The sequence below is a fragment of the Pantherophis guttatus genome, chromosome 6 (genome assembly GCF_059756535.1).
Source record: "Pantherophis guttatus breed Tessera chromosome 6, ASM5975653v1, whole genome shotgun sequence".
Taxonomy (NCBI): domain Eukaryota; kingdom Metazoa; phylum Chordata; class Lepidosauria; order Squamata; family Colubridae; genus Pantherophis; species Pantherophis guttatus.
In genome coordinates, this window is record NC_142068.1 from 70,462,062 (window position 1) to 70,488,150 (window position 26,089).

A 26,089-nucleotide genomic window follows, 5' to 3' on the forward strand; every position below is an offset into this window, starting at 1 on the left:
TGTAAATAGCAATTACCTAGAGTAGATTAGATGGATTTTTGTACCTTAGTAGAATAGTGGAACCTGAACTCATATTGGACATTAATACAATTGAGCACGTCCAGAAATATTTCACAAGAAGAGTCCTCCACTCCTCTGCTCGCAACAAAATACCTTATGCCACCAGACTTGAAATTCTGGGTTTAGAAAATTTAGAACCACGCCGCCTTCGGTATGACCGAAGCATAGCTCAAAAAATCATCTGCTACAATGTCCTACCTGTCAATGACTACTTCAACTTCAACCACAACAATACATGAGCACACAATAGATACAAACTTAAAGTGAACCGCTCCAAACTCAAATGCAGAAAATATGACTTCAATAACAGAGTTGTTAATGCCTGGAATGCTCTACCAGACTCTGTGGTCTCATCCCCAAACCCCCAAAACTTTAACCTAAGACTGTCTACTGTTGACCTCACCCCATTCCTAAGAGAAATTCTTAGGAATTTCTGTAAGGGGCATGCATAAGAGCACCAGCGTGCCTACCGTCCCTATCCTAATGTTCCCTTTAATGCTTATACCTATATATATTATCTAATATGTACTTGACAAAATAAATAAATAAATAAATAAATAAATAAGAATAAGAATTACTCACCATGGGAAAATAGATTAAGAAATTTGCAGAAGTATAAATGCTGATAGAATAGTTATCAGGTAATTTGTAGTTTGTTGGGAGAAATGAATGTTTGCCAAGAGAAGCAAAAATGACCGCATACAAGAGAATTTCTGTCTATTTTGTTATATGGGAGTGAGAGCTGAGTACGCCAAGAGAAATGGAACAGTAGTTAAATCAGTGAGAATTTAAGAAGGGCGTATAAGAGGAGATAATATCAAGAGTATCTGGATGCCAAACACAGAAACCAGTACAGTTTGCCAACGAGTTTCGTTTTAGAGAGAGTGAATGAGAACCATTTGCAAACTATAGGAAGGAAGAGGGAAGGGGTGGAAAAAAAAGGTGGAAAACTGAGAAAGTGGTGGTTGTTTGAAGTTGGTAAGCTTTGGAAAAAGTCTATAGAGATTCTCAGTCATCCAAGTCATGGTTGTCCCAAATGTGTTTTTTCAGGAAACTTCCTTGTTTTTTCTTTGAAGACGTTTCGCTTCTCATCCAAGAAACTTATTCAGCTTTGACTGGATTGTGGGAATGGAAGGATTTTATATTCCTTGCAGACAGCAAGGATATAATTCAAGGATTTATATTCATTTGCATCCTTTTACAGAGTCCTTGAAACACTTGGGTCACCTGAGTAGTGCTCCTGGTTCCTGGAGTCTGCAATTTTTTCCCCCCTGGAAATCTGTGCATCCTTGAAGTGTGTTCATCCCATATTGGATAGCTAAAAATGTATAGAGATTCTCAGTCATCCATGATTGTCCCAAGGGTGCTTTTTCAGGAGGCAATTGGCCTTTCTTGTTTTTTCTTTGAAGACATTTCGATTCTCATCCAAGAAGCTTCTTCAGTTCTGACTGGATGGTGGGGAAGGGTTTTTATTTGAAGCAAAAGATCTTCAAAGGAAAAACAAGAAAGTCCAGTTGCCTCTTTTGGGCTAACCTTTGGAAAGAGAGGGGAGAAATTGAAGGAACAAAAGGTAATCTAGCTGTAAATCAGGGGAAAGGAAGATGGCTTTGCCAGGATAGAAACCTGGATGCCAGGATGGAGATTTACAGTAAATATATTTTTTTTGTTTTCTTTGTTTGTTACATTTCCTTTTCTTTGCTCCTGCCTTTCCTTTGGCTTACAGTTGCCTTCTCCTTTACTAAGTTCCGCCCGGGAACAGCAGCGGGATGCGCATTGGCACATGTGTGGTTTTCTTATCCTGGATAAGCAAAAGACACGGAGTATATAGAGATTCTCAGTCATCCAGGTCATGGTTGTCCCAAAGAAGGTGCTTTTTCAAGACTTTCTTGTTTTTGCTTTTGAAGACATTTCGCTTCTCATCCAAGAAGCTTCTTCAGCTCTGACTGGATGGTGGGGAAGGGAAGGATTTATATTCCTTGCATTTTTCAGGAAGCAACTGCACTTCCTTGGTTTCCCCCCCCCCTTTGGAAGACATTTCGCTTCTCATCCAAGAAGCATCTCAGCTCTGACAAGGATTCCCCTTCATTCCCCACTATCCTTCACTGTCAGAGCTGAAGAAGCTTCTTGGATGAGAAGTGAAACGTCTTCCAAAGGAAAACAAAAAAGTCCAGTTGCCTCCCGAAAAAAGCATCTTTGGGACAACCATGACCTGGATGACTGAGAATCCCCACAGATGTTTAGCGACGCAATTTGGGATGAACACCCTTGGGATGGAGTGGGAGTAGGAATGGATTTCCAAAGGAAAAATTGCAGACTACAGGAACCAGGAGCACTACTCAGGTGACCCTGAGGACACAGATAAACCTCCAAGTGCTTCAACGACCCTCTAAAACAGTGTTTCTCAACCTTGGAAGCTTGAAGATGGGTGGACTTCAACTCCCAGAATCCCCCAGCCAGCAGCGCTGGCTGGGGGATTCTGGGAGTTGAAGTCCACCCATCTTCAAGCTACCAAGGTTGAGAAACACTGCTCTAAAAGGATGCATATTATCAGCTGTCTGCAAGGAATATAAATCCTTCCATTCCCCACTATCCTGTCAGAGCTGAAGAAGCTTCTTGGATGAGAAGCGAAACGTCTTCCAACCAAAGGAAAAAAAAACCCCAAGAAAGTCCATTTGCCTCTGGAAAATGGGGCTCCTTTGGGCCACGGAGCTTTAACCAAGCTGGTTTCACCGAAGCTCCTGGGTGGGTCGGTCGGTTTGCGAGAGCCCGGCTCCTTCTTCTTTCCTCCCGAGAACGAGGCCCTCACAAATCTCCTCAGGCGGGAAGGCGGGCAAAAGCTCCCGCGTGCGGGGTGTGTGTGTGTGTGAGGAAGCCGGTGGTTCACGCCCCAAATTCGGGAAGGAGCCAAGGCGCTCTGCGGCTCTGCTACCGCCCCCCTTCCCAGCAATCCTTCGCCCGGCGTCCCTTCCTCCTCCTGCGGTGGGCAGGACGCCTGCGCTTGGCGCTGCCTCGGGAAGGCGGCGGAGGCAGCGTCCCGGCCGCTGCGGGAGAGCCAGCACGGGGGGCGCCCCGCGGGACTCTGCCCTTCGCCTGCTTCGCGGCGGGGAGAAAGGAGAGACAAAGGACGAGCGGCGGCCTCGGGGTGGCGGCTACAGCTGTTGCCGGCGCCATGGGGGACAGACTACGAGGCCAAGCCGGCGTCTCTTCGGCGGCAGCAGCAGCAGCTTCTCCCACCCGCTCGCTGCACAACGGGCTGCCGCTGCACAACGGCTTCCACCCTCTGGCCGGCAATGGCGAGGCTTCCCACCCGTTGCATTTTCGTCCCGAGCTGCCGCTCTCCAGCCACGACTCGCCGACGAAAAAAAGCAGGGCGCGCCGGAGGATGGATTCGGGCAGAAAGAACAGGCCGCGTAAGTCAAGGCTGTGGGTGGAGGGTCCGATTCGGAGGGGTGCGTTGCAATGGGATCGCAACGCATCGGGAAGGAACCCGCGTGCAAACAAAAAAAAAAAAGGGCCCCTTGCAAGCGAAGAGTTTGCACCGGGCGCATCGCTGCAAGGCGGTTTCCTTCCACCACCACCACCACGACCGGTCTCGGTTGGCGTGGCGCGGCTGTTTCGTTAAAAGGAGGGGGGTGGGTGGGTGGAGAGAAACTTAAATCTGTGAATGAGACCGGCGGGCAGGTTTGCCCTGGCTCACGTGTCTGTGTGCCATCGGAATGTTTCCAAAAGCGTCATTCACGTGATGAAAGAGGCAAGACGAGGGCTTGGCGCAGCGGGAGTTCATTGCGTCCCTCGCTGCAAACGCGAATGTTATTTCGATGCAATAACGAAGAACAACCCCCTCCCCCCCCCAAAAAAAATTCGAGCCGTTGCTATATCTATCTGTCTGTCTGTCTGTCTGTCTGTCTGTCTATCTATCTATCTATCTATCTATCTATCTATCTATCTATCTATCTATCTATCTATCTATCTATCTATCTATCTATCTATCTATCTATCTATCTATCTATCTATCTATCTTATATATACATATTTATTATATATATATAATATTTGCCGGTGATGCCGTTTCTGGCTTCAGGATCTGATCGCGCTTTCCCGTTTCAACTCCCCAGGAGCGGCTCCGGCGTTTCTGACTTGCGACGGGCTGCTTCTTGTTCCGCCGCCCAAACATCAGTTCATTAAATACCGTCTCGGGCTCAGCCAATAGGGGCGCGTTGTCCGGATGCACACCCACTGATCCCACGTAGGCCGGTCCCGGGCTTGACCAATGAGGAGGCTGGGAAAATGTGGGCTGGTCTCGTGTCTCCCTCTTGTTCTGTACAGAGCGCTAAAACAGAGATTTTCTCAGTGTGGATGGGGTTGTATAAATGTGCCCTTGATAAAACGCTTTGCCAGTTTTGGGGATGTAAAAAAAGTCACACTGACTTGTGTGGATTGCCTGCTTCAAGCCAACTGTTCCTTTTAGTAACTCAAAATGAGGCTAATCATTGACAAGAAGCATTGTAAGTAGACGGGACTTGTGTTGTTAAGGCTACCCTTGTTTTCATAATCAGCATGATTTTCTCTGCCATTGGTGGCATCTTTATTAAGGAAAGAGGGAGAGCTTGACTAGATAGCAGGATGCTATCTGAAAATTACTGGGTTTGAATAAAAAAAATTCTCCTACTTGTTCAATTCTATGAAATTCAATATATTTCTCAAAGATCAGTCTCACTAACATGTATTTTGGAGTTATTTGTGTAGATGTAGCAAATTCTTTAATGTTTAGAGCAGTTTAATATAATACTCAAAAATAATAATTAGAAATACAGAATGTTGAGTTTTGTAAATAGATTCTAAAAAGGCTGTGTGCATGCTGCTAAAACAATGACATTCACAACTTGATTCAATTCTTAACTTACTTGGAAGTCAGACCCTGTTTTATTCAATGTGACCCTTGAATCAGTATATTTAGATATAACCGGTGGTGGGATTCAGCCAGTTTGCACCACTTCGGGAGAACCAGTTATTAACTTTCTGAGCAGTTTGGTGAACTGGTTGTTGGAAGAAATTATTAGGGCAGAGAACCGGTTGTTAAATTATTTGAATCCCACCACTGGATATAACTCCACTGAGCAGCAATATATCCTATAGTTTTGATGGCTTTTTTTGGTTGGATTTTGAGAAAGATAAACCATTTTTCCTAAACTAGCTGAACCAGAAAAAATGTTCACTCATTGTTTCATTGAAATGTTTGCCGTGTTATTTTCCCATTATATTCTCTGATAGATTGGGAGGTAAGAATCTTTTCTTACCTTTTACGAGGTAAGAAGATGTTTGTTTTATTTTAAAAGAAAACAGTCCAAAGCTGGATAAAATAGGAAAAGGTTAAAGAAAGCAAAGTACCCATTAAAATGATGCATACATGAAAATTTTTATTTCCATCAGAAGTGTTTCTAGGAACTTTTACATTTATTAGAAATGTCTACAATGTGGTAGATCATAGAAACTTGGTGTAAATCTAATTCACAAATGATTGTATATGGTTGTTGACTTTGATTTTTTTAATTAGTTAATATTGTGGTATGCCATCTGTGGTGATTACTTCTGCACATGACAGAACCCCACTGAAATTAACAGAGCTCTAGCCTTACATAACATTTTTCAAAAAGCATTGCAAGACTTTAAACATGTTCACCTTGGAGTGAGTTCTTTGGAGAAATGTAGCAATGTAAATCTAAGAACCAAAACAAGGATGCAATTCTTGCAATTGCAATTTAGAGCAATTGTTTATTCTGCATCAATTTAATTAGTCATTTCAGTGCCAACTAATTTTTTTGTTATGTTCTAATTTTTATGCACATCCATAATAGTTGTTTGTACTGTTAGTAGCTTGTTTTTCAACTGTTCAAACAATGACAGGCTACATTTACTTTATTTTTCGGACCTTAATGTGCATTATTTTAAAAACCTTAATATTTGTGGCTCTTACATTCAGCTCTCAAATCTTGGTTGCCATTAGGCATCAAAGTTAAAAAGAGCCTTTCTGATATCTCCAGCACTGGAGATGTTTAAGAAGAGATTGGATAACCATTTGTTTAAACTGGTACAGGGTTTCCTGCTTGAGCAGAGGGTTGGACTGGAAGACCTCCAAGGTCCCTTCCAACACTCTCTTATTCTGATTTTATCTTGTACAGTTGCTGGTCATGTTACCTTTAAATCCTGTACTTAAGAATAATAATATGCAGTCTTGATCTTTGTTCTATTATCAGCAAATAGTGTTTGCTTACTGATATTAAACCTGATCTACAGTGAAGACCAATAATAGTATGTGAAGAATATTTTACAAAGAATAGCTTGAAAGCTCCACAGTCAGAACTTTAATTAGGAAAAACATAGATTTAAATTAAACTTTTCTAAGGAGAATAAAATGAATGAGGCGGAGTAAAGAAAAATGGTGATAAAATGTCTAAACTGAGATTCCTAGAAGTTTTGGACTGTTTACATTGAGTAACAAAATAAGGAATTTTCACTGAAGAAGCCGGTGTAAAATACAATACTGAATAATCTGGTTGTTCTGGTTTGGCAAGATTATTTAGAGGTCAGTGTTAAAAAGTGCTTATTAGTTTTGTATGTGAAAGTGTACTTTACAAATTGCATGAGGTAACTTGTGATTGTAGCTTAATAAAGAGAGGACCTGAAACCTGTACTTGGAACTCCAACTTTATTTACTTATCCTTTGCAATATACAAAAGATAGTTATAATTTTTTTTAAGTCAAGAATTGTTCCATTTACATATGTAAAAGTCTCTTCAGGTTTTATTTGGTAATACCATAGAAAGCATCTAACAGAGAGCTAGCTTGGTGAAATAGCTGGACTAGAAACCAGGAGATTATGAGTTCTAATCCTCCCTTAGGCATGAAAGCTGGATAGGTGACTTTGGTCAGTCATTCTAGGTTGGCTAGCCCCACCCTACCCCATAGGGTTGGTGTTGTTGATAATAGTAGGTTGGGAATATTATGTATGCCACTTTGAATTATACAGCAGAAAAGCAGGGTATAAATCTAATAATAACAGACAACTATAGACTGTTGTGGAAATAGTGTTAATTGCAGATTATGAAGGGAATATTATCTTCTGATTTATGCTTAAGAAGTTAAGAAATGCTTGCTTCTGGTGTCAGGACTGAAATGGCCTTGACAGTTGTGTAGGCCAGGTGATTGTTATGGAAAACAAATGCTTTTCCAGGTGATTATGCCCAGCTTCTTAATTCAGATCAAAGTTTGCCCTCTTGGTAGTTTTCTAGGGAATGGTTGCAAGTTAATTATTATAGATGCAATCTGCAGTCAAATGTGTGTCCCAGAGAGGAAAAAGAATGAGTAGCTTCCACATCTTAGAGCCTTATTTTCAATGAACTACTAATCCCTTGCACTGCTCAGTGTTACCCCTCAAGCTTTACGCTCTGTATACAAGAGAATGCCACCACGAATCTAAGGCAAACAAGACTCAGCATCATGTTCCACATTGTGAACCAGAGCAGGGGTCTCCAACCTTGGCAACTTTAAGCCTGGCGGACTTCAACTCCCAGAATTCTTCGCTGGCTGGGGAATTCTGGGAGTTGAAGTCCGCCAGGCTTAAAGTTGCCAAGGTTGGAGACCTCTGAACCAGAGCACTTATGGCTGATGCCTACAAATTGACCATATCTGTTCCAATATAATGTTGGATCTGGATCTATCATGCTTTCCCCCAAAGACATTTTTTGAAAGGACCGCATTGGGACCACTTTTTTTGCTCAACTAAAGAAAATATCACTTTTAAACTTTTATATGGAAAGTTAGTGCTGGTTACTGAGCACAAGACTTCAGCAATTTACTTTAGAAGAATGCTCATTAAATTTTGTTGCAGTTTTGGACATCTGTTTTTCTGGTGTTGTATCCATATATCCAAATTTAATTATTATTTACGGTACGTAAACAATCATGTACTCTGGAGTAAACTTGTGCTGAAATCGGCATCAGAGGTTTGTGGTCTCAGTTACATCTTTTTAAACTATGTTAATTAATTGAAGAACTATCAACTTCTGATTAATTCCAGCTTTGGCTTTCAACACAAGTATTGACATCTATTAGAATTCCCTTTTGCCATGCTACATTAAAATAAACTCCTACCTGTATTTTGAAAAACAAAAAGAATAAAAGCATTAATAAAACATATGTAGTTCATTAGTTTTTGGCAACACTTGGACTTGTCCAAAGGTAGGCTCATAAACTGTTAAAGATTCTCTTGTCTTGTCCATTAATGAACTTTCCTCTATATAGTTCAGCTGTTAGCATTCATCAAGTTAAATGACCCTTGTAATGTTTTGAATTCTTTCTGTTTACTTAGACCTTGTTGTGATAGAGATTGCAAATGTATGTCTGGGCTGTATAATTTCAGATGCAATTATGCTCCTATGATTAAATAGAAGATATTTTTAAGCAGAGAAAACTTGATATTGGGGAAAATATTTTTGTCTAGTCTACCTTTCTTCCTAAACTTCTTTCCTACATATTAGATTGTTTTTTCATAATCAATAATTGCCATCCTATGAATTCTGTCCAACAGTCTTATGCAACACCAGTTAGATCCAGGATTATCATACCAATGTGTGAAGTGAGTCTTAGTCCATCATTTTCTTTGTATTAATAAAACACAATTTGGATTTCTAATATATTCTAGAGTGATGTTGAGCATCATATTTCTGCATTGTGTCAGTTAATACTACTAAATTGTTTTAGATGTAATCGGTTAGAATCTTCACATTACATAATTAATGTTATGCTATCCTGTTTAAATAGTGTAAATGTGTAGAACTGGATTGTCTTGCACCAATACAGGCTTTATATCTGATAAAACAGTACTAGTGTTGAATTTCCTCTCCTCCCATTGCTCAGAGTTGTATTAATATTGTGTAACAAGGTTGGTGCGTTCCAACTAATTCTTCTGAACAAAAGAAAATCAGCTTGATATGTTGCCATCCTAGAGTAACGATTCAGGATTGTGTTAAAATGCAATTAAAATAGTAGGAAACAGTTGCACCTTTTGCTTTATTTTACTGGGAGCGGAAATACTAATTTCTTCATAAAAGGGACACTTTTAAAAAATGATAAATAACAAAGGGGAAGAAATTTCTTTCCGGCTTTAGAAGACTTGCTGTTTTAAAGACTTCTGCCTAGTGCTTTATTTCTTCAGAATAGTGGATAACGGCTTACAACAAGGATTCCCAGATTTTTGATTTTCTGTTATTCCCAAGAGTTAGACAAATGAATTGGAGAATATCAGGTTAGGGTGAACTGAAATAACCCTAACGTCTGGTTTGTTATGAACATAGCTACACGACGGCCAGACATGAAGAAGACAGGAGAAATAAAAATACCAAGACCAGCTTTATCATCCTCTTGTTCATTTTCCTTGGCTCAGATCTGGGTATTACTGCAGTATAATTAGAATTGGTCTCGTGAACTCTGTGGTATTCCTTTTTATTATGTACCTTGTTGAATAATTCCATGTTTGGCTCATTAGGATGGAACTTACCGGTATTTATTTATTCATTCATCAAGTTTATATGGCTGCCTATTTCATGAAAAAGTAATTCTGGGTGGTGTATAACAAAACTCTAAAGCAGTTAACATATAAAAACAATTATTATTATTTTTTAAAAAAATCAGAAAGGCTAAATGAGGACAGCAGATGTTAACAACAATGGAGCTAACTCTTTACCTCATTGGTCCCCTACGGCCCCCAGCTTGATGGTATAATCAGGTTTTAGGGATTTCCAAAAAACCAACAAAGATGGAATCAATCTCACTTCAGGGGGGAGAATAGTCCATTAAAATGGGACCTTCTGGAAGTAGAAATGGAGGAAGAAGTAGTGAAAGGATGCATGATTGCATGGGGTCAAAATATTGGACACAACATAAAACTATCAGACTGGGAGAATATATGGAACAGAAACCACAAACTAACAAAATCAGCAGCATATAAAGAAAATGCATATAAAATGTTCTACAGGTGGCACTTACCCCCTTCGAGATTAGCGAAAATATACCCTAAAATGAGCCCCATATGTTGGAAATGTAAAAAGAAAGAGGGAACATACTACCATATGTGGTGGTCCTGCCCTGAGGCTTGAAAATATTGGCTTAAAATTAAAGATTGGCTACAGGAAATTACTAACAAACAATTAGATTTAGAACCGGAACTCTTCCTATTGGGGATCTTAAATATATATATATATATATATATATATATATATATATATGTATATATGTATATATGTATATATGTATATATGTATATATGTATATATGTATATATGTATATATGTATATATGTATATATGTATATATGTATATATATATATGTGTGTGTGTGTGTGTGTGTGTGTGTTTTTCTTCTAGCCAGGTTTTCCCTACGTAGCTAAGGTTTTTTTGTAGCTCTTTGTAACCTTGGCTACGTAGGGAAAACCTGGCTAGAAGAAAAACACACATAAACCCTACGAAGAAGTAAGAAAATTTATATATATATATATATATATATACATATATATATATATATATATATATATATATATATATATATATATGTATATATATATATATGTATATGTATATATATATGTATATATATGTATATATATATGTATATATATGTATATATGTATATATATGTATATATATATATGAAGAACACAAAATATCTAGTACTACACATATTAACTGCTGCCAGGATTGCCTTCACTCAATGTTGAAAACAGCCATGCCTACCCACAGAGAAACTTGTCATACAAAAGGTCATGAATTGTGCAGGAATTGACAAATTAACGCTGAGTTTAAAAGATAAAGAGGCATCGATATTTTACAATGTGTGGGAACAGTGGTATAACTGGATAGAACGGAGATTAATCTATCTAAGATAGATAGTTATTAAGTACACTGCTCAAAAAAATAAAGGGGACACTTAAACAACACAATGTACAGTATAAGTAATAGATAAAATAAGAACGTAAATACGCACAATTTAATTTTTGTAAATAACACACAAATTACTGTCACAAGAAAAACACCATAAATAGCTGTTGTTGAGTGATATAATTTTTTATGTTTTTAATGTAATAAAAGTTTAATAAAGTGTTTTTAAAAAAATGGGACCTGCTACTTCTGCTTGATCTGATGGGATGGGTAGAGTAATCTGGACGAGTTTATTCTTTGGATAACTCAGCCCCATGCCATGGACGGCTTTGAAGTTCAAAACCAGTACTTTGAATTGGACCCAGGAGTAGAGTAGCAACCAATGGAGCACACATAACTGCCCATGCTACTGCATTATGCACTAGCTGAAGCTCTCAGTACTCTTCAAGGGCAGCCCTATTACAATAGTCCAATTGGGAGGTGAATAGGCATGAGTGACCATGAGCAGAAGCTCCCAATCTAGGAATGTGCACAACTGGTGCACAGATATGAAGTTGTGCAAAGACTAGCCATGACTGCTACTTGTTCTTCATGCCGGAGTCAGGAATCAGGAAGACTTCCAGGTTGTGTAGTAGGTCTGTTTGGGACAGTGCAACTCCACCCAGCACCAAAGATGGCCTAGCCCTAAAACTGGCAAGCCCCAGTTCCTAAGCCACTCAGTCTTGCCAGGGTTCAGCTAAAGCCTATTATTCCTTATTTAGACCCTCATAACCTCCAGGCACTGAGATAGGATGTCCACAGTCTCATTCAAATTGCCAGGTGCAGAGATGTATATTTTATACCTCATCCCATGGCAACTGATGAACTCACCCAATGACCTTATGTAGATACTGAATAAAAGCGAAGAAAGCATTGAACCCTGCAGCATCCTGCACAGTAGGGCCAAGGTGAGATCTCTCTCCACTCCCCCCATTACCAACTAAAATTGACCATGGAGATATGAAGTGAAGTAACCACAAAATGCCACTCACTCCCAGTCTTTTGAGCTGATCCAAAAGGATACCATAGCTGAGGGGTGTCAAACTTGATTTCATTGAGGGCCACATCAGGGTTGTCTTTGACTTTGGGGGGGCAGGGGGGCGTGACCAGCTCAACGTCATTCACGTTGGGCACACCTGTGGTGGACCGAGAGCTCTGCCAGGGAAAATAGGCCCCCGAGCTGTATTTTCACCGGTGAGGCACCGCGGGCCGGTCCTTCACTGTTTCCAGGGCGGCCCCAAGGGGCCAGATCTAAGCCTTGAGTTTGACACCCCTGCCATAGCTGATGGTATAGTTGCAGAGAAATCAAGTAGAGCAAGGGTGGATGCACAACTAGAAAGTTACTTTTATCTCCTAAAATGGGTCTCCAACTTTGAAGGTTTCCATCTGTTTAAGTTTCTAGATAGATAATTTGGTTTCAGTTGAATTTTTTGCTTGGTGCAGCATACCAAATTAATCTCTAGCATTTTTCTCTATTTTTGTTTGCTGCTTACCAAGGACCCTGTGTGTTTTGCCCAAGGCAAAAGACACATCTGGGTTGCAGCCAATTTATCTGTACTCACCAAGCAGTATCTGCCATGCACCTGAATCATTGTAATCTGATTCATGCAGCATTTAGGAGCAATGGATTACTTCACCAAGCAATCTACGTCATGTACTGGATCTAAAATGTAGAGAATATGACCCAACATTAGATTTAAGGTGGACTAAATATTGAACTGGTTATTTATATCTTCCCCTGCTAATATAAATAAACATTTCTCAAGATCTTGAAAGATGGTGGATTCCTTAATATCTTTTTGTTTGGCCTGGTTTCTGATCCTAAGCTACAAGAGTGCAGAAATTGACTCTTTCTTCCTTGTTGAACAAACCAAAACACTGTAGTGTTCTTGAATATTGACTTTGTGCCAGAAAGACAGGTCTCCTATTGCTTTTTAGCTGTTGTGAACCATAAAACTATAAAACATAAGGAGACAAAAGTGAACTCCAGTACAACAGTATTCTGAATTCTCTGGAAAACTTTGACGATGGAAATACAGGTAATCCTTGATTTACAACCATTTGTTTAGTGACTGTTTGAAGTTACTAAAAGTGACTTCAAAAAAGTGGCCGTTTCTCATTCTTATGACTGTTGTGGCGTCTCCATGGTCACGTGATCAAAATTCGGATGCTTGGCAACTGGCTCATATTTATGATGGTTGCAGTGTCCTGGGATCATGTGATCTCCTTTTGTGACCTTCTGAAAAGCAAAGTCAATGGGGACTTAACAAACTTAACAATTGTGTTATTAATTTAAGAACTGCAGTGCTTCGTTTAACAACTGTGGTGAGAAAGGGAACAAAATTCTCTTTAACAATTGTCTCGCTTAGCAGCAGACGTTTTGGGCTCAATTGTGGTTAGAAGTCAAGGACTACTGTAATACTGATCGTCCACATTTTCATAATTCTTCAACTTCAAAGTACATAGTCCTCAGTGTAGGAAAAGGTTTGCTGAATTGAAAGGTCAGGGTATGCTAACATGCTATTAGCAAAGGTGGTAATGCCATGTCCATAAAAAATGAACCAATTAACACAACTGCAATACCACTGTGCAGTTGTCATTTGTGTACCGTAATCTTCTCTGATGTCCTCATGTGGACTTAACAGCTTGTTTGCCCTCTGTAGGTCATTCGTATGGTTTCCTCTCCCTGGGTTCAGATTCCTTTGGCTTGGTTTGGTTTCAAGTTGTATTGTACATAACACAACACTGACATAATGAAGTGTGTTTGCTTATGCTGATGTTAGCATAACAAAATCTGCTTCTTTATGAGATTGGGAGGGGCAAAGCACAAGTAATTTTGTATGCCTATCCCAAGTGAGGGGAAAAAAGTTTGCTTTTTTTTTTTTTTTTAAAAAGAGAGGGGTGGAAACCCTGTTTTATTTCCAGCATTTCCTGAAAAGAAACACACACATTTCTTCCTATAGCATAATGCTTGTTCTCCCAATTACAAAATAAAACCCTGTTTTTCCATGATTGCACAGGGAACGTTATTTAAATGCTCCATTTATTCTGTGAACATTTCTAATATAGTTCCTTACGTGAGGTGGTATCTGTGGGCAGCTTCCATGTCACTTGCCAGGCTCCCTAATTTATAGTGGTGAATTTTCAGTATTTTTGTGTAAATGTGAGCTAAAATGTGATGTTCTTCACATACATCCTAAAACTAGATAGAGCACTCAATGAAACACACAAGTAAAAAAAAACACACATTCTATTTATTCATTTGTATGGAGAACAGATCAAATGTCAGGCCTTATTATGACAAAATACTGAAAATTCAAAAGGCTTCACAAACTTTTAAACACCTCTGTACCTAATTATGTAAAAAGATTATACTGACTAGAAAAGAAAAGCACAGAACATTACCTTCTAGGACAGGGATTTTGAAATTTTTAGGCCACGGAACCTGTTAGATTAAAAAACAAAAGCATTGGATAATGAGGCAAACTTGCAATGATGGAAAATTGGCTTCATTTAAATGATTTTTTTTGGTGTTGCTATTAATACCATAAACCCCATTACATTCTAACATCATTCTTATTTACAAGAATATCTCGGGGGCCCGCATCCATCCTGCATGAATTTTTAAAATATAAAAATAACAACTATTTTCTGCTGAGTCATTTAGGAGAAAAAAAAATAGAGAAGCTATATAATCAGAGCACATCATACACTAAGGTGAATAATTCTTACCAGGTGGTCATCCGGAAATGGATTTCTGTGATTGGGCGTATTTATTAGACAGCATTTTGTGATTTTGTACGTAACGGTTTACATTCTCATCTATTGAGAATGTTGTAGACACTCTCAATCTCAAACCGAGCTAAAACGTTTTTTATTATTGCCCTATTTTGCTTGACTTATAGTTCTCTTCCAAAAGTAATATGGACACAGACTAATGTTTGTCTCATCAGTCTTCTGTAATATAGGTAGTCCTTGCTTAACAACCAAAGTTACAATGGACTAAAAAAGAGTACTTCCGACCCACCCTCAAAGTTACATCTGCCTCCCCCCCCCCCACATACACCATGATCATGTGATCTCATGTCACCTGCTTGGCAACAAATTTGTATTTTTGAGCAAAGCTTTCCGCAGTCACGTAACTGATTTGTGACTGTTTTGGCTGCTTTCTGGCAGAAAATGGCAGCATTGGATCACTTTACGGCCATCACAAAAACAGTTGTAAAATTGAATCAGATTGATTTATGACCAAAATTCCAGACTCAATTTTGGTCTTAACTCAAGGACTACCTCTAAGCTGAAGGTGAATTTTGAAAATCCCAGTGTAATAATTAATTGTGCAGAGGTTGTTGTGAGGTACTGACATTATGCAGTTATTATACATTTCCATCCCCAAGTAGTAGTAGAGATTTTTCACACAAAGCCACAGAATTTCAACAGATTAAAATCAGAATGAGCAACAAGCAACTCCTACACTACACACTTCTTATAAATGCTCCTTTTATGTGGCTTTCAGATATTACATCACTGAAGTTTTGTACTCCTGGTCTAATATGGAGACATGACGTTCGGTTGATTTTCTGCAAAGGACCGGCCCGCGGTGCCTCTGCCAGTGAAAATGGAGCTTGGGAGGGCCCCAGTTGCAGGAAGATCCCCCTGGCCCCGTCTGGGCCACCACAGGTGCCCCCAACAAGTGACGTTGAGCTGGCCACGCCCACCCAGCCCCCCAAGGTCAAACACAACCCTGATGCGGCCCTCAATGAAATCGAGTTTGACACCCCTGTCTTAGAGTAACCATTCCAGTTCTTGACTTTCAATGAATGAGACGTCTGATATGCCCTTACATGGAATTTCAAATTTCTTCAACCTTATGAAATCTTACAAAGTGGATGACAAATATATATTGCACTTTTCATTTTGGTGAATAACTGTTGCAAGATTGTTTTTGTGTGAGCTAGTGAATTCGTGCTTGACTGTATTTTGAAATCCTAATTAACCTTCTAGAAACAGATAACTCTGATTTTTGCATGTATTATGATAAAAGCATATAATTAGTGATATCTACAGCTGAACAAATAGGATTCGGATAAACCTGTAATAAAATTCAGTCTATGGGTTTAATGGGCTGTAATACAGGATTGCTGAGGTCTGTTTGACTTTTGCAGTATTTAATCAAGATATTTTCCCCTGTCATCTGGCCTTGGAATTTTATTTAACATTTAAGAGGTAAGCCCCTTGGTCCAATCCATGATGTTACATACAGTATGTCCTTCAGACCATTGTTTCTCAGAAATTCTAAACAGAAGAAAGGGTATTTTAGCTCTATAGTTGTTGAGAAGGAAAAATGTGTATAATTAATTTTTTTTCTCTTCTGAAGTGGTGAGAAGATCAAGAAAATGTCCAAATTCAAAAAGACACGATTAGAAATAATTACATTTGCTTGTTTTATTGTAAAATGTTTCAGAGTTTTGTTATAGGAAGTAGCATACAAATATTTAAGTGACGTTACAGACTAAATCCTCTTTTACCTATGTTGACTTCTAGATTAGTTTCCAGTTAGGTAGATATCAGCATTTACTGTGTCAAGATAATTATTATGGAAGCATCAACAGAACAGAGAAAAGATAAATCTGTAAAATCTTGAAGATTTTGGCCTGCCAAATTAGCAAGAATGATCCTTTCACAGCTGTGTTTGTTACTGCCACTCTTCCATATTGAAACTCTTATCGATAAAAATTTGGGCCAAGTATAAATTCTTCCAGATTGACCAGAATGTACACTATCAATAATCTGGACTTTGCAAAATTACACAAATTCAATGATTGTAGTATTGTGACATGAAGCTAGGCCTTAGTTTTTATATGAAAACATACTTTAATGTTTTATCAACATAGAAAACATATCATTTTGAATGTGTTTATATCTGTTTGTAGAAAACCACTGATTCCAAAATACAAGATTCCAAGATACAATCCAGTCTTTATATACTCCCTTTTTTGTACAAATAATTTTGTTGCAGACTTTGAAATTTCTGATACCCTGTTTCCCCGAAAATAAGACATCCCCTGATAATAAGACCTATCGGGCTTTTGAGCGCATGCGGTAAAATAAGCCTCTCCCCGAAAATAAGCTCTCCCCGAAAATATTTAAATGCAGGTAAAACAGCAAGAGGAGCCCCATCTTGCTCCATGCACCCCAAAATAATAAGACCTCCCTGAAAATAAGGCCAAGCACTTATTTCGGGGTTCAAAAAAAGTATAAGACAGGGTCTTATTTTCAGGGAAACATGGTACTTCATTCTGTAAATAACTGATGTTTTCTGCAAGACTTTAACTTTGTCTTTCGTTCACCTTTTGCTATCTCTTGTTGACTAAATCCAGTTGATAAGAGGGTATGTTGAACTATGGTTTTGTGTGGCAAAGGGTGAGAAGCCTTCTGCTGAAATCTGCAACTGTCTGTAGTTTGAAGAGGATGTAATAACTTTTGGTTTAGAGTAGGCTAGCTTTAACCCTATCTATTCAGGGGATTAAATCAGTCAATCCTAAAGGAAATGAACTCTGACTGTCCTCTGGAAGGGCAGATACTGAAGCTGAAGCTCAAATACTTTGGCCATCAAATGAGAAGAGAGGACTTGTTAGAAAACACCCTGATGTTGGGAAAGATTGAAGGCTAAAGGAGAAGGGGACGATAGAGGATGAGGTGTCATCGACATAGTGGATATGAGTTTGGGCAGATTCAGGGAGACAGTAGAAGACGGGCGGGGGGGGGGTGCTGGTGTGCTATGGTCCATGGGATTGCGAAGAGTCGGACACAACTTAGTGACTGAATTTTTATGTTAAATTTATATTTACCGACAAAGAAATAAAGGGAGACTAGTAGATCTATTTTAAGCTATTTAGCTCTCGTCAGCTAGCCATACCTTTCTGGGATTCAAACCCCTTTATTTCTTTGTCAGTAAATATAAATTTAACACAAAAATTGTTTGCTGCGAAAGTTCCTGGATTGGGGCTGAAAGGCAAAAGTGGAAGCAGAATGCTCTGTCCCATAATTGGGTAGACCAGGTTGCCCTGATAAAAAACAGTGACTGAACAAATTCAGGAGATTCTTGGGTGATCATACTGTATATATACTTTCCCTAAATGGGAGTTTTAAACCAAAGGTGCAAGTTTTTATTTATTTAATCAAATTTATGTCTGCCCATCTCACCAGAAGTGACTCCGGACAGTGAACAGTGACAACAACAAAAAGCTATACAACACTAAACATGAAACACAGTCATTAAAAAAAGAGTTGGAAAATGTTTTTATTTTTCGATTCGGTGCAAAAAGTGGAAAAACTGGATGCCTTGAAATTATTCACAAACTTTGGATTTTTGCCCATAAGAGAAGATTAAGACTAATTTGTTGCCCTAGGATACCTTGCTGCTTTTTTACTCAATTCTGATTTAAGTGCTACTTAATACCCATTCTCCTATTTCAGCTGGCATTGGGAGCATGGTGCCATTGGAAACCCTGCATTTTCCCCATTTATGTAACAACTGCACACTAGTGTGGGTGCAATGTGCTATTCTGCTGCATGTGGCATAGAGATTAGTGGGTATCAGAACCTTTTCAACTGGGTGATCATAGGAATATATAAAATAAATTGCCTTGTATTCAGTGCGGTATGCCTCCTAGTGAATGCACATAAAATTGCAATTGGGAGTTTTATATATCCTATGGCAGTGATGGCTAACCTTTTTGCCGTCACATGCCAAAAGCGCGGGGAGCGCAGGGGGATAACACGTGCCCGTGCCCACACCCATAATTCAATGCCCCTGTGCCCCACCCCCCACGCATGGACCCCCACGCTCCCACTTTTGGCACGCAATGGCAAAAAGGTTATCGGTGGGCCCGGTAGGGCTGTTTTTCACCCTCCCCAGGCTCCAGAGCCTTTCTAGGAGCCTGGGGAGGACGAAAACATCCTCCCCCACCCGCCCAGAGGCCCCCCTGGAGGCCGGAAACGTCCTGTTTCCCAACTTCCGGTGGGACCGGAAGGCCCGAAAATCAGCTGGCCAGCATGCGCATGCGCACTGGAGCTCAGCTAGGGCAACACTCACGTACCCACAAATATGGCTCCGCATGCCACCTGTGGCATGCATGCCATAGGTTCGCCATCACGGTCCTGTGGGATGTGTGATCATGGATTGATGGTTTTTTGGCCTCCTAGATATAGCACTGACTTTAAGTTACTGTACTTTGGCACTAATTATATACAGTTATTATGTAAGTGGAATGTACAATACTAATGCAAAAATATTTTGATAAGAGGCAGATATTTCCATGTGATTGAATGTGGAGCCATTGCTGCATTCCCCTACAACAGTTGTATTGGGGGTGCCAAAAATAGAAGAACAGGGACTATTTTGGGACTGTTGTTTCCTAATGGACAGAGACTAGGAAAGAGATCACAGAAGTGTGGCTGACTTGTTCCTTTCCTTTTTCCTTTTTAATCATGCTTCAGTAATTTAACAAAAACAAAACAGAATCATTGGTATATTGTTGCTGTGTCAATATTTGTAGAAAGTTAGAAATAAGCTTTGTGATAAATATGTTATTTTATATTTGCATTGATCATTTAAACAAAAGTAGATTTAATTGAACAAATGTGGTACTCCTTGAGCCCTGGCATCTTTAAAAGTTGAATAATGAATATATTCCAAAATAAACATATTGAGATGCTTTGTTGCCTGTAGCATCAAGCAAGAATATTTTCTATGGCCAAATTCCATTAGAATTTGTTCTAATGGAATTTGTTCTCTATGGCCAAATTCCTATTGTTAATTTCAAGATCCAAGCAACTATTTTGTTACCAAAAAGAAGTTATCATAATGCTCATGGACACTTGTTTTTTCAATCAGTAAATCCAATATTTATTTGTATTTTGGTTGTTGATTGTCATTGCATTTGAATATAATAAAAGAAAAGGAGAGATTCCTTTTTCAAGGAGTCTCTGGGAAGGAGCCTTCAATCAAAGTTTAAAAAGGGATTTCTGAACTTTGCTGGTATCGTTGCTGAAAATATGGTGGCAAAAAGCAAGTTGTCACAGTAATATAAAAAGAAGAGAAAAAAAAACCTATTCAGGCAGGCATCCGAAGGAGATAAAACAGGTTATCTTGAGGTCAAGAGAATTATTTCTGGCTGAACATATACTCTGAATTACTTTATAAACAATTAAATGAATCTCTGTACTAAATATGCATGCCATAGGCTGATTCAGTTGCACATTTAATCATTTGACTTGGCTGATAACACTTGTTGCTGTTAAAAGATGGAATAGGCTTTCCAGATATGCATTTGAAATTCCATAATTTCCAGTCCTTTGGAAGCCCATCATTATCGAGATTCTAGAGTAATGGTCTCCACCCTTTCTGGCTTGGCGGACCAGTGGGGGCAGTGGTGGTGGGAGGGGAGAGGGGATGGTTACGCGCACCCCCCCTCCAATGGCCCAGTTCTGAACACCCCAGTTCAGCCTGGGGGTTGGGGACCCCTGATCTAGAGAATACTTGGTTGGGGAAGTTTTGTCTAGGTCAGGGGTCCCCAAACTCCGGTCCATCGACCGGCACCGGTCCGCAGCATGCCAGAAACCTGTCTGCACAAACAAGTAAAGTAAAGTGCAGGCAGCACATGAAACCCCGCCTCCTCTGGTCCACGGAAAAACCTCTCTCCATGGAACTGATTCCTGGTGCATCTTAGTAACTATATATTTTGGCAATAATTTGGTGGTATAATAAAGGCCTTCTAACTATTACATTTAATATCTAAAAATTCCGTGTTTCCCCCAAAATAAGACCCTGTCGTATATTTTTTTGAACCCTCAAATAAGCACTTGGCTTTATTGCCATGAGCTCAAAAGCCCGATTGGGCTTATTATCAGGGGATGTCTTATTTTGGGGGAAACAGGGTATTGTTTAAAGCATTCCTGCAGTAACCTTTATTTCCTTCCTTCCTTTAGCATTCCCATGGTTTGGCATGGACATTGGTGGGACCCTTGTTAAACTGGTATACTTTGAACCAAAAGACATTACCGCTGAAGAAGAGCAGGAAGAAGTGGAAAACCTCAAAAGCATCAGGAAGTATCTGACTTCCAACACAGCCTACGGTAAAACAGGGATCCGAGATGTCCACCTGGAACTGAAAAACTTGACTATGTGCGGACGTAAAGGGAATCTCCATTTCATCCGTTTCCCAAGCTGTGCTATGCACAGGTTCATACAGATGGGCAGCGAAAAAAACTTTTCAAGCTTGCATACCACGCTTTGTGCCACTGGAGGCGGAGCCTACAAGTTTGAGGAAGATTTCCGAATGGTAGGTGAATTTACGTTCAGGAGCATTCCTACTCCCTGTGGTAAAACTGCCAGATCAAATTCAGGGAAGTCCTCTTTATTTTTTAATCACATCAAACCCACTTTTTAGCTTAAACGCATTCATTAAGAGGAACATTTTACTGCATTCTCTAGCGTTTGGCGTTGATACTGTAAGTGGGTATATTTGGCTCAGGCTTCACACATTTAGATGGCAGTGGGGCAGAACGGTGCTATTTTGTCATGTCAGCGTTTGTGCTATACTGAGACTTTTAAAACATTATTATTTGCATTGGAATTGTGGTAAATTTTGTCCCGCTAAACTCTACAGCTATCAATCTTGCAGAAGTGCTGTTTTATAGCAGGCTAAACATCTTTGTTTGCATCTCTTAAAGCAAAATTGGGAAACCTCTCTGTTTCCTGCTTGGTGATTCAGAAGTCACTTGGGTGAGCTTACAAATATGAGCTACATTTTAAGAGTGGAGTTTTTTATTATTATTATTTCTTTTACTTTTGGTTAGGTTGCTATGCTTTTTTTCCCCAGAAACTGAGTCTTATTAACCTGTGTTAAATGATTTATCATGCCTATACAGGTAATCCTGGATTTACCACCACAATGGAGCCCAAAATTTCTGTTATTAAGTGAGATAATTGTTAAGTGAGTTTTGCCCCATTTTACGACCTTTCTTGCCACAGTTCTTAAGTGAATCCCTGCAGGTGATAAGTTTGTAATCCAGCAGTTAAATGAATCTGGCTTCCCCATTGGCTTTGCTTGTCAAAAGGTTGCAAATGTGATCCCATGACCTCGGGATGCAACAACCGTCATAAGTATGAACCAATTGCCAAGCATCTGAATTTTGATCACATAATCATGGGGGATGCTACAAAGGTTGTAACTGTGAAAAATGGTCATAAGTCACTTTTTTCAGTGCCATTGTAACTTTGAATGGTCACTAAATGAACTGTTGTAAGTCGAGGACTACCTGTACTCTCATTTTAGAGAGGATGATAGCTTTTGCCTCTTTCACCTAAGAAAAAAGAATTCCCCTTTGTGGTTGCAAAAGTAAACATTGCTTGTAAGAAAAGCTATTGTACAGGTAGTCCTCGACTTACAACAGTTCATACTTATAACATCAATGAGGAAACCAGATTCACTTAACAACCAAGTTAATAATTTATCAGCTACAGTGATTCAATAACTGAGGTAAGAAAGGTCACAAAATGGGGCAAAACTCCTTTAACAAATGTTTCACTTAACAATAGAAATGTTGGGCTCAATTGTGGTCATAAGTCGAGGACTACCTGTATTTGGGTATTTCTTATACTGGTAGTCCTCAAGTTACGACCACAATTGAGCCCAAAATTTACTAATATATGACTAGTATACAACTATAGAATGTAATACAGGTAGTCTTCAATGTACGACCACAATTGAGCCCAACATTTATGTTGCTAAGTGAGAAATTTGTTAAGTGAGTTTTGCTCCATTTTACGACTTTTCTCGCCACAGTTGTTAAGTGAATCACTGCAGTTCTTAAATTGGTAACATGGTTATTAAGTGAATCTGGTTTCCCCATTGACTTTGCTTGTCAGAAGGTTGTAAAAAGGGGATGACGTGACTCCGGGACCCTGCAACCGTCATAAATACGAGTCAGTCACCAAGTGTCTGAATTTTGATCATGTGACCATGGGGGGGGATGCTGCAATGTTCGTAAGTGTGAAAAACGGCCATAAGACACCCTTTTCAGTGACGTAACTTTGAACGGTCACTAAGTGGACTGTTGTAAGTCGACGACTGCCTGTGTTTGCGTTGAAGTCATCAGTGAGAAATCTCTGGTTCTCCAAACGGTGCTGCTGAGTCCTGCATCTTAACATTCTTCACCTCTGACCAGTCGCTTCCTTTTCTCATTCTGCCTTTTCATTATTGTCCGTGAGATTCCTTGAAACAGGGAATGAAAAGTTACAGTGAGAACTCAACACTGTGTTGAGTTGTGTGCCTTTTGTGGAGTATGCTAACAGTTTACACAGTATTCAGTCAGTGGTGGGTTTCAAAAATTTTTAGTACCGGTTCTGTGGATGTGGCTTGGTGGGCGTGGCAGGGGAAGGATACTGTAAAATCTCCATTCCCACCGCACTCCAGGGGTAGGATATTGTAAAATCTCCATTCCCTCCCCAATCCAGGGGAAGGATACTGCAAAATCCCCATTTCCTCCCGATCAGCTGGGACTTGGGAGGCAGAGAATAGATGGGGGCGGGCCCAGTCAGAATTTTTACTAGCGGTTCTCTGAACTACTCAAAATATCCGCTACCGGTTCCCCAGAAGTGGTCAGAACCTGCTGAAACCCACCTCTGTATTCAACGTGTTTCTCATACTGGCTGTTTGGCTTGAAGCATAAGGTGAGGCAAGGCAGGTAAGGTGAGACATGTATACAGTATATCTTTTGGGGTGGGGTGTAGCATGGGGAATAGGTAACACAAGCACACCCACTTCCTCCCCGCATGGCTGGGTTTCATGCTTCAAGCATTCACAGGCAGCCTTGTTTGAAATAGAATCGCTTAAATCTATCAACACTTTTTTAAAGCTTTTATTAATCGTCTACGAAAACCTTGCCATGGGTTTCAAATGGTCCATAATTCATTACTGGCAATGGAAAGAGCCCTCAACAGTAGGGAATAGTAATAAGAGATGTGTAACTGAAGCCACGTACAGAGTTGTGTTTTTTAAGAAAATCTTTTGCTGAATCTATTATTTGTCATTTGTATTATGCCTTTAAGCTCTGCAGGTAGTCCTCGACTTGAGTCGAGCCCCAAAATTTATGTTGTTAAGTGAGACATTTGTTAAATGAATTTTGCCCCCCTTTTACGCCTCAGTGTTAAGTTAGTAAGTGAACCTCTTAGTAAGCGAACTGCAGTTGATAAAGTTAGTAAGTGAACCTGGCTTCCCCATTGACTTTGCTTGTCAGAAGGTCGCAAAAGGGGATCCCATGACCCTGGGACACTGCAACCGTCATAAGTATGAACTAGTTGCCAAGCATCTGAATTTTGATCACATGATCATGGGCGATGCTGGAAAGGTCGAAACTGTGAAAAACGGTCATTAGTTACTGTTTTCAGTGGTGTCGTAACTTTGAAGGGTCACTAAATGAACTGTTGTAAGTGGAGGACTACCTGTATAAGATGTAAGGGGTAAGAAAAAAGCACAGGAATCTGAAAACAAACCAATTGTGCCTCTTGCTATTTTATTTATTGGTTTTAAATAATTTTTGAAGTATAACCTTCATCTAATGGTAATGTTCCAATCAAGACTGGTAAGTCCTTCTGCTGCTCAGTATAACTTGTATTTAGAAATGCCATGTTTCTAACACAGGTCATTAGGAAAATGGTTAAAAACTTGACTATATAACCCAGGGGTCAGCAACCCGCGGCTCTGGAGCCGCATGTGGCTCTTTCATCCCTCTGCTGCAGCTCCCTGTCGCCGGTCAGCTCCACAATTGGTAGGGCTTTCGGTTAGGACAGGTACAGGAAAAAGGATGCCGTGCTAGGAGGAGACTCTATGGTGGGGGAACCGGACGGACTTCCAGTCGGCTCCAGAATTGAATGGGGGCCTTCTAGTTAGGACCTTTGTGGCTCTTTGAGTGTTTAAGGTTGCCGACCCCTGATATAACCCATTGACCAGATATTGAATTTAGCATATAAAAGAATTAGAAATCTTTTCGATTTTACAGCCCTTAAAAAATTATAATCCAAATTTGGGGAAAAAAATAGTTTCATTTGATGAAATCACGCTGGAGGATTATAACAGAGCTTCCTGAAATGTTGTTAGCTGTAGTTATGTTGAAAATAAATTGTTATGCAACAGCAAATTACAAAATTTGGTTAGGTTTTCACGTTTAACAGACTGCTGATGTTAACCACAACTGCATGTTGTAACTGTCTGTTTCTAAGAAAAGAGCCTTGGTGGCTCAGCAGACTAAAGTGCTGTTAAGTAACACCAGCTGCCTGCAATTACTGCAAATTCAAGTCTCACCAGGCTCAAGGTTGACTCAGCCTTCCATCCTTTCGAGGTAGGTAAAATGAGGACCTGGATTGTGGGGGCAATAAGCTGACTTTGTATAAAAAAGAACACCGCTTGGGGGGGGGCGAAAGCCCTACTAAGCAGGTATATACAAAAGTATGAAGGCTATTGCTTAACGCATTGTAAGCCGCCCTGAGTCTCCGGAGAAGGGCGGCATATAAATCGAACCAATAAATAAATAAATAAATAAATAAGAAATGATTTGAGGATTTTTCTATAATACACACCTTTTTTTAAAAAAAAATAAATCTCATCACTACTTGCAAAACATGTTGTGTAAGTTTTTTTGAAATTATTGATCACAGTTAAAAGTTGAAAAAGAAGAGTACAGGTAGTCCTTGACTTACAACAGTTCATTTAGTGACTGAAATTACAACAGCACTGAAAACAGTGATTTATGACCATTTTTCACACTTATGACTATTGCAGCATCCCCATGGTCATGTGATTTACACTCAGATGCTTGACAACTGATTCACATTTATGATGGTTGCAATGCCCCAGGATGACGTGACCAATTTTTGTGACTTTCTGACAAGCAAAGTTTTTATTTATTTATTTATTTTAATTTATATGCCACCCTTCTCCGGAGACTCAGGGTGGCTTACAATGCGTTAAGCAATAGCCTTCATACTTTTGTA

The 26,089-nt window shown here is 39.6% G+C and overlaps 1 protein-coding gene across 2 annotated transcripts in view; it reads left to right on the plus strand.

The window, feature by feature from the left end:
- Positions 1 to 2,943: 2,943 nt before the first annotated feature.
- The window catches only part of PANK1 (pantothenate kinase 1), a 36,312-nt gene continuing 13,166 nt past the window's right edge, over positions 2,944 to 26,089 (plus strand). The window contains exons 1-2 of one of the 2 annotated variants that reach the window (XM_034430372.3): positions 2,944 to 3,470; positions 21,025 to 21,377. In XM_034430372.3, coding sequence (XP_034286263.1) covers positions 3,230 to 3,470; positions 21,025 to 21,377 — 594 coding nt within the window. In that variant the 5' untranslated portion in view covers positions 2,944 to 3,229. Of the gene's footprint in view, positions 3,471 to 4,375; positions 4,566 to 21,024; positions 21,378 to 26,089 lie in introns of those variants that run through there. The other variant, XM_034430373.3, reaches the window with a different exon arrangement.